Below are 9744 nucleotides of genomic sequence, written 5' to 3'. Positions count from 1 at the left end.
TGGCTCTGTTGCATGTGGAATTTGAATATGCACAAACTACAATTAGAACTCGCCTTCCTTCAAACTCCATATAATTGGCAGAATCAGATATTTTTCTAATTTTTAGAATTATTACCCTGTGGGATGATCGGTTGTGACTGGAGCACGGCTCTCTCTCTCTCTCTCTCTAGAATTATTACCCTGTGGGATGAGGCCTCTCTCTCTCTCTCTCTCTCTCTCTCTCTCTCTCTCTCTCTCCAGGTTTAACGGGCAGCAGATGCCATCACCTGTCGCGAGGCTGCACACTGGTGTGAGAGCGCGCACGCAAAAGGCTGTCCTCAAGCTATAATTCAGATACCGCTGCTGACAGATTTAACCTGCACTATGTTTTCCGGTGTTTTTTACATTTATCTACTCGTCTCATCTACTTCGAGGGGTGTTTCACACCTTCCTGCGTCTCACTGATACATACTCAGGTAAGCACAGTTTACTGTTTATTGATTTATATTACTTTAGTCAACATTCCATCTAAGTTAAGGAATCTTGTAGTAGCCATCTTGTATATAAAAGGATATATATTTTAACTTGCTTCAGGACTGATCGTATGGGACGTTGCGCAAAATAAGAAAATCTTATATATATATATTTTTTTTAGAATTGCCCAATAATGCACTTGTAATGCCCTGGTGCTTTGTTTAAGCGTACTACGTTTTAATGTCATCCCAGGTGAGAGCAGATAGTGCTTTTTAGTAAATCAGTCGAGACCCTCAACGCATCTTCAGCGCCAGTGCGTTTATTCTGCGGGTAAATGCTGTGAGTTGCATGGACCAGCAGTGAAGTGCGTACAGAAATCTCAAACCATTGTTATGGCCAAAAAATATTGTAAAAAAAACAACAACAAAAAAACTGTATAAATGTATACATATGTGACAAGTTGCCCCAACTTTGCCTCGAACACAGTTCAAACTTATGGTTAGCATATACTTTCATTATTTAGTTGCATATCATTGTAATTTTATTGTGTTAAAAACTATTATATGGTTTGGAGGTGAGAATTTACAGAAACTATGTAATAGTTTTGAACTAGATGTTGATTCAAAACCCTGCAGCTACTGAGATGTGACAGTACTCTATACAATGAAAGGGAAAACAGGCACACATACAATTTAGTTTTAGGTTAACTGAAATCAAATGAGCTCTCTTAGATTATGAGCTGTGCTGACAGTCGGTTTTGGGTGAATTGTGCTCAAATTTAGAGAAAGCTGACTGTGAAAATTGATCGCTAGACTTAATATAGATATCAATATTAAGGTTTTTATTGGATATCAAAATCCAATAAAAAAAATGTAAGGCATTTTTTTTCATTGCATTTGTTGCCATAGTTAACTGTGTTTTGCCTCTTTAGTTCAAAAGCTTGGAAAAAAAAAACGTATTTGGTTCAGTAGATGTCAAATATAGTGTTTTTTAAACCAGGCTTTTTAATATAGTTTTTAATGCATGAACGTACTGTGCCACTATGCAACACTGAGGAGATACATGAAACAGGAGACAGAAAGCGACAGAGAGATATGCATGTGTGCGTTGTGTCACTTCAGTCTCCTTGTGTGGGTTTCTGTTTTGGCTCTGATCTTTATAGCTGAGGTGTGATCATCAGTCTCTCTGATCTCTCACTGTAAAACAAGCCATCTCAAGCACATTAAATGTACACAAGCCATATTCTCTCCCTCTGACAAACACATACACGCATAAAGAGAAACTATGTACCTTTCCACTGAGCTTTTATGGATTCATTGCTGCTTTATACTCTCTCTCGCTCACTCATCCTTACCTCGACACTAATTTCTGACACTTTTTTATCTTTCTGTCCATTCCAGATCCAGAATGGAGTCATTAAACCAATCCGGGTGGGTGGGGACAATCCCAGGGGATTATAACTCCTCCTCCTTTGGACTGGGATTTTCAGGAAGTCCAGTTGGGAATTACACTGGCAATGTGTCCGATCAAAGCATGCCGTTTCAAGGGAGCAGCACGATGGTTACTGCGGTCATATCATTCACCGTGTTCATCGTTGGACTCACTGGCAACACTCTGGCTATCTACGTAGTTTTGCGCTATGCTAAAATGAAAACAGTTACAAACATTTACATTTTAAACTTGGCCGTGGCCGATGAGCTGTATATTTTGGGCCTTCCGTTCCTTACGACGCAAAACGTACTTTCCTACTGGCCGTTTGGCTCATTCCTGTGTCGCGTCGTCATGACGGCAGACTCGTTAAATCAATTCACAAGCATCTTCTGTTTGACAGTGATGAGTATTGATCGCTATTTAGCAGTAGTGCATCCTATCCGCTCCACTAGTTGGCGCCGACCACGAGTAGCTAAAGCAGTTAGCGCAGCGGTGTGGGCGTTTTCCTTCATCGTTGTGCTCCCCGTGGTGATATTCTCTGACGTTCAGGACATGTTTAACTCATGCAACATGAGTTGGCCGGAACCACGAGACGTTTGGTCGATGGCATTCATTCTTTACACCGCAACGCTCGGATTCTTCGGCCCCCTGCTGGTCATCTGCATGTGTTACCTGCTCATCGTAGTCAAGGTGAAGTCGTCCGGTGCACGGGCGGGATTTACGAAGCGCAGACGCTCCGAGCGGAAGGTGACCCGCATGGTAGTGGTGATCGTGGTAGTGTTTGTCCTCTGCTGGCTGCCGTTCTACATCATCAACATCGTAAACCTAGTGTTCATACTCCCGGAGAACAGCGTGATGGCAGGGGTGTATTTTTTCGCCGTCATCCTATCGTATGCCAACAGCTGCGCCAATCCGCTGCTCTACGGGTTCTTGTCCGACAACTTCAAGCAGAGTTTCCGGAAGGTGCTGTGTGTGCGCAAGGCAAATGGCGTGGAGGATGGAGATCCCAGTGTGCCGCGGACGGAGAAAACGACGACCCACGATACCTTCCTGACGCCTCAGAACAATGACTTTAATGGACACGTACAGGGCAGCCAGGTACAGTCACTCTGAAAGCACATTTCATATATTTTACATGTGTTTAATGAAGCTGTTGAATGTTTATTTTGGGGCTGTCAATAGATAAAAAGATTTTAACAATTAATTGCGATTAATCGCACCCAATTCTGTGCGATTAATCGCAAACTTAACGTGAAATTAAACACACCATTTATTCATCGTCGGCTTGCTCAAACTATACTTCAAACTCGATAAGCTTTAAATGGTACTTCAAAACGCGATGTATGCACACAACTTTACGTTTATTTACAGTGCCATCTGATTTTCTTTTAAAATAGAAATTTCTGCCTACCAGGGTTACGGGTGTTTTCATTATTATAGATTATTTTAACGCATAATGCATTTTTAATTAATCACATTCGTTAGCGCATTAATGTTGCCAGTCCTAGTTTATATTGCTAAAGTGTTAATATTTTTAGTCTTGGGGACATTCACCGTTTTCAACTAAATACAGAAAACTTTTTATGCGTTTTTGTAGTTCATTTACACGACAACAGCGTTTTGTATGTCTGTAAACTTTTGAAAATGGGTTTCAAAGTGCAAGTTTTTGAAAACAATTGTATTATTGCGTAAACTACAAAAATGCTAATTTGTGAAAATGGTGACGTCATGCGCATGCGTATTTCGTGTTCGGTACTTGACAACCAAAACAGCATTTGTATTCACCACTCTGTAGAAGAATGCGTGCATAGTCGCATAGTGTTTATTTACAAAGTGACAAGAGAACTACTGGCCTGGCATGCATAATGCAGCATTTATAGTCATTTTTGTTGATCTTTGAGAAAGTTGACCATTTTAACAACGTTGTCGTCTATATGCGAAACTTTTAAAAAATGATAAGTAAAAACTTTTCCATTTTGTGGCTGTGTAAACATACCTTTAGACATTCTGTTCTTTGCATACGTCTGATACGTTGAATGTTTTATATCATAAAAGCTTAGTAACATTTAAAATAAGGTTCCATTTGCTACATTGACTAACAATGAAAATTACTTCTGAAGCATTTATTTATATTAATGTTAATTTCAACATTTATTAATTCATTATTAAAATCAAAAGTTGTATACATTAATACTATTTAACTGACCTGCGCTAACATGAAATAAAGGAGAATTTTAAACAGCTAATGTTAAAGATTTGCTCATTGTTAGTTAATGCATTAACTCATGCTAACTAATGGGACCTTATTATAAAGTGTTGCTGAATGTTCTCTAAATTTATTTAAGGCACAGTTCACCCTAAAAAATGAAAATCCTGTAAGCATTTGCTCACCTGACTGACTTTCTTTTGTGGAAAAAAAATAGATGTTTAGCAGAGTTTTCACATTATGCTCTCTTCTAACAATCAATGCATATGAACAAAAAGGACAACCAGAACAATTCAGAAGACTTAAAGGATTTAAGTCATATGATCGACTTGATAGCATTCAAAAGTCTATCTTAAAGGGGTCATATGATGCTGCTAAAAAGAACATTATTTTGTGTATTTGATGTAATGAAATGTGTTTATGCGGTTTAAGGTTAAAAAAACACTGCACCAAGAGCTTGTAACACTCCAAAGAGAAAGGAAAATTTGAAATCGCATCATATGACCCCTTTAACATTTTGAATATTATGACATTATGTTTTGTGTTCCACTGAAGGGTTTGGAGCAACATGAGGGTGAGTAAAGGTTGACAGATGTTATTATTGTTATATTAGATGTTATTACATGTTACTTTTTGGTAAACTATTCCTCTAAACTGTTTTCTAGAAGAAGAAAAACAAACGGTACAGTTAGGGCCAGTTGGTTTTTAGCCCTTTGCTGGTGTGTTCATGAACTCTCAGTAGATTACAAACATGCTGAGAATTTTACATTCAATACAGCTGCCAACATGTTGCTCCTTCCTCCCTCCCCAAAGAGACAATCTCAGTGAAATTGATTTACTGAGCAGCAAATGGAGTGTGAGAGAGAGAGAGAGAGATTGTGTGTGTGTGTGTTTGCGTGTGTGTTTGTGTCTTCCTGTCCATCAGTCCTAACCCCCTTAGTGCCCTTAGGGACAACTCTACTCATATGTTCCCAATAAACATTCCCAATGTCCATGTATATTAGCATCTGTGTGTGTTTGTGAGTGAAAGAAGCAGAAAAAAAAAAGAAAGGGAAAAAAAGGGCTGAGCGACAGTATGACCAAAATCTTACATCAATGATTAATTTTAAATCACAATGACACAAAAGAGTTTTTGTCATTAATACATTCATATGTATTTTTTTAATGTTTACACCTATTCTTCTATGCAGAAAAAAGTCAAACAATTGTCAAAATAGTCAAATTTTGACCAGAAATATAGATATTTTTGGCAAAAATTTATCAAATAAATAATTGATTTATTAAACAACCATGTTAAATATTACCACATAGCTATTTGACATCACCTATATTTTGGGATTTTGAAAATCATTCGAATTATTATGTTTTTTAATTTGGAGCCAAGAGATAATTCTTCAGACAGCGTAACAATATATTATGAAAAAAAAAAAAAAACTCAGAATAGTGTAACTTTATTAAAAATGATTTTTATGACTTTAAGTTGTAATTGGCACACTTGAAGTTGTTGAAATCATCAATATACATACCCATTTTTACCAGTTCTATTTTATTATATTGTTTAGCCCTATAGTAGAAGAGATGATGAAATTTATTTCACTGTGTTGTGGTTCAGCTTGACCAAGTGGACCATAAGGGAGTGTAGGTATGTGTGTGTGCACAAATGTGAGTGTATTATAAGAGTGTCCTTCCGGGAGTGAGATCAGACGACCCCATAGTTCATTCCGTGGGGAAATCAGAGCCGTACGGCTCTAGAGACTGAATCAGATCTGTATGACTGAAGAATTCCTTGCTTTTGATGGATATTACAGCATCTGATGTAGGATCAAGGGAAAAAGCCAGTCTCTTTAAGCCATTACTCCATCCGCAGAATTGATATCAGCTCTAATGTCTCTCTGTGGCAGACTGGCTTTCCCTGCTTTGACTGATACTCAATCTGATTGCTGGAGACACAAAACACACATTCGCTGTCTCTCTTTTAGCCCTTTTTCACCGACAGAAAAAAAAAAAAAAAAAAAAAACTGGCCTAGAAATGGCTCTTTAAACCTGCTGGTCTTGAACCGAGAACCAAGCATTACCACTTGAAGTTTTCAGAACAACAAATCTCTCTGGCACAAAACAAAAAGTAGATCACTCTCATTATTTAAAAAAAGTACACACTGGAAGCATTATTAGATTCAGCTAATGGACAATTTGTGACAATTTTTGTTACACTACACAGCTACTTTGCCCACTTTATTTTCCCTGTTTTCGTGAAATAAAATGGTTTTATTCAAATACATCATAAATTGAATATATCTAATAAATATATTAAATTAAATTATATATATTATAAATAATATTAAAATTAATAATTTAATTAATTCATTCATTAATTTAAATGTACCTATAAATGTAATTTGTAAATTTAAAAAAATAAAAATTATCTAAAGAACATAAATGTATAATTAAATTAATTTATAAAAAAAAATATATATTAAAATAATATATATATATATATATATATATATATATATGTATTAGTGGTTTTTTTAGGTATTTTTATTAGAAAACTACCTACTGAAAAAAATAAACCAAAAAAAAAAATAGTATGAGTGCTAATTATAAAGAAACAGGCTTTGAACAATAAACAATAAAAATAAAATAGTCAAACAGTAAATAGCATGCATAGTAAAAATCCTAAAGAAATATGTTTTACAAAAAAAATATATATATTAAAATAATATATATATATATATATATATGTATTAAACATACATAAAACATTACATTAAATATAATAATATTGTATAATTTATAATTAAGTTCATATATATATATATACTGTATCTTATGTTGAAAATAGTGCAATGAATTTTATTTGTTATATATGTAATATTTTCTCTCTGAAGTCTGTGGAAATGCAGGCCAGTTTTAATTGAGGTTTACAGATCCCGCTTCCGAGCACCATCTCCTGTATCATTCCAGAGGAAAAGGGTTATTTTTCTCCATCTGTCTCTCTCTCAGTTTTGAGGAGTACCAGCAGGGAATCTCAGAGGCTAAATTAAAGCCACATTGTGCACCAGAAAGAACATATTATTCTACAGAATGAGAAACAGGAAGAAAGAAAAAAAGACATGAAAATGGCTGGAAATGTTGGGAAATAGAAAGGCAGAATGTTGTGCTTGTTAGGCTTCTATTTTTACAAGTGCAATTTAAAGGGACAGTTCACCTAAAAATGTAATTCTGTCATTATTTACTCACCACAATGTTGTTCTAAAACCTGTATGCTGTTATTTTCTCAGTGGAACACAAATAGAGAAATGCTGAAAAAACTGGGTATATAATAACTAATGGCAGAATTTTCATTATTGCATCATTATTTTTGTAAACTTCAAAACAGCATCACCGACACACACACAGCAGTGCAGAGGTGCCACTGTCTGTCCTGTTCTGTGTTTCTGCAGGATCTGCAGTTACAGTCTTGCATGAGCGCGTCTGAGAAGCCTCAGCCTGCAAGACCCCAGATCACTGGCCAGTCCACACTCTAAACACTGTTTCTCTCTTTCTGTCGTTTCCATCTTTATTTCGTCTCCTTTCCTGTGCTCTCTTGTCTTATCGTCTCTCCGTTCATCCCTTCAATTTGTCTGTCTGTCCGCCTGTCTCTTCTTCTGGCTTTTTGTGGAAGGTGTGGCCTGAGCCTCAAACCACGCCCCTGAGTGTGCCAGTGACTCCGCCCTCCCGCGCAGCAGAGCTCAGCCTCCACCCGGTGCCCGCTGTCGCCACGCCCAGCTTCAGCCGTGACCTGTGACCCCGGCGGGTCGTGAGGGCCCATCCGAACAATGCCAGGATACTTTGTTTTGGGTGGAGGGTGCAGTGTGTGCTGGAAACACCAGGGTCTTCATGCACATGGAAACCTGGAAATATCAGGAATTTTAAAACGGCCTGGAAAATTCTGTTGAATTTAAATGCTTTAAAATATTTTAATCAGTTAAGAATTACTATTTGTGAATTTGTAAAACACTATTAAAAACCTGGAGTCTGAGGCCACCAGTGAAAATCTGTTTTGTATTTTTAGAATTTAATGCAATCCCTTCAACATAAATATAATATTAGCAAAACAATTTTTAAGTTTTTCTTTAATGATTAAGTGCAAAGCCTGACTTTCTCCAGCATGACCTAAAAAGGAGTAATGCAGAGTCTGAAATCTGTTTTAAATTTTTTTCAATCCAAACACTTTCTGGTTTAAATTACATTTTGAATCCCAGATTTTCAACGAGGTCTCAGACTTTTGGGCCCAACTTTTAAAGAGTTTTAAGAAAGGATGAAAAAGAAACCGGAGAGGGATTTAGAAGAGAGACAGGACTTCAGATGCAATTGGTATATTGCTTTTCACTCACACACACACACACACAATCTTTAAAACAGAAACATTCAATCAATTTTCCTGCATGAAACACAAAGTAACCTTTTCTCTTTCTCCTCTACAATCAAATGATTGATGTGAAGTGAACAAAAAAGAAACACCCACACACAGAAAATGTATTATATGTACCTGCTACAGCTGATTGCAAAAAAACTCTGCGTATCCCAGTGTCCTTCACAACCACAGACTAATACGCTGTGTTCCTTCAGGAGTTCAGCAGTCTAAATGTGGAAAAGTGCAGTAGAACTCCAAGAAGTTTGATGTGATACTTGGAAACTCATTCTAATACGATCGGCACCCAGTTATCATTAAAATTCCCTTTTAAACAGATCAAAATTATTCCAACTACAAGATAAAACCAGTTTACCAAATCAGCAGGGTTATTAGTGCTAACTAAAATTAAGGCCGTAAAAATCGTATTTTCTTGAAATAACTAATGTTATTGCAATGGCAAAATTTTCATTTAGTTTGAGTTGAAGTACTAATATATAACTAAACAGAAGCAAAACTTAAAGCTAATAACATAATAACTTAACTATATAGAAATGTTTTTAAATAAAAATGACCAAAAACACATCAAAATACTCAAACTTGAACTAAACTTAAAATGAAAACAGAAAATATAAAAAATGAATCTAATTCAAAATGTTACGAAAAACTATAATAGTGTATCGGTGATACTAAAGGTTTTCAGAGAGAGATGCGTGTAAAACACGGTAAATGATTCTCTCTGTTAATCTCTGCCAAATGAATGCTAGAACTGCAGAGCATCTTTTTTTTTTTTGCAAAATTTGGTTGCAGTATGTAGGTCAAAGTTTTTAATTGACAACTGAACATCTGCCAGGCAAACCAGTTGTTTTTTTAGATATCTTCTTCCGGAGGTCAGCAACTCAACACCGTTATGGTTGGACGTATCAAGTGAATGCACAGAGCGCAGCCGTTGACCCTCGACACACTGGGAGCGCCTCTTCTCTGGGCAGAAACTTCCTTTTCTTCATCTGGGGACTTGCATTGACAGGTAGAGCGAGAAGTGAAATATTGCTTCTGGACGTCAGGATCCTGGCCAACTGAACTTTTTCACATGTCAGAGGGGATGGGAATCTGTGGAAACTGGGATTTTAAAGTACTTTAGGGTGGGTGTGGTGTTCAATGGTTGTCGAGTATGAGGGTCAAGATAGCGTTTCCTGATCTGTATCGACGTGTTTAAACGGTCCTCTGCTCTCTGCCAAATGTAGCAAAGTGCCTTTTCTTG

At 36.7% G+C, this 9744-nt stretch overlaps 1 protein-coding gene across 2 annotated transcripts; it reads left to right on the top strand.

Moving 5' to 3' along the window:
• Positions 1–260: 260 nt before the first annotated feature.
• Positions 261–8126, top strand: LOC107700865 (somatostatin receptor type 5-like). Of its 2 annotated transcripts, none has more exons than XM_016502692.1 (3): positions 261–455; positions 1854–2982; positions 7755–8126. In XM_016502692.1, the coding sequence occupies exons 2-3, from the start codon at positions 1861–1863 to the stop codon at positions 7875–7877; spliced, it is 1245 nt and encodes a 414-aa protein (XP_016358178.1). In that variant the 5' UTR covers positions 261–455; positions 1854–1860; the 3' UTR covers positions 7878–8126. The 2 variants fall into 2 exon arrangements, with proteins under 2 accessions (XP_016358178.1, XP_016358179.1); XM_016502693.1 differs by having other exon boundaries at positions 7534–7832.
• Positions 8127–9744: the final 1618 nt, after the last annotated feature.

Source organism: Sinocyclocheilus anshuiensis, unplaced genomic scaffold (genome assembly GCF_001515605.1).
Source record: "Sinocyclocheilus anshuiensis isolate Anshui unplaced genomic scaffold, SAMN03320099.WGS_v1.1 scaffold1127, whole genome shotgun sequence".
Classification (NCBI taxonomy): Eukaryota; Metazoa; Chordata; class Actinopteri; order Cypriniformes; family Cyprinidae; genus Sinocyclocheilus; species Sinocyclocheilus anshuiensis.
Note: the sequence above shows the minus strand (reverse complement) of the source record. Positions and strands in the feature narration are given on the sequence as shown.

Excerpts from the sequence above, each read along its gene's own strand:
- LOC107700865 (XM_016502692.1), top strand. The coding sequence starts at position 1,861 with ATGGAGTCATTAAACCAATCCGGGTGGGTGGGGACAATCCCAGGGGAT. Across the intron at positions 2,983-7,754 it reads GACACGTACAGGGCAGCCAG|GTGTGGCCTGAGCCTCAAAC; the intron begins GTACAGTCACTC and ends TTTTTGTGGAAG.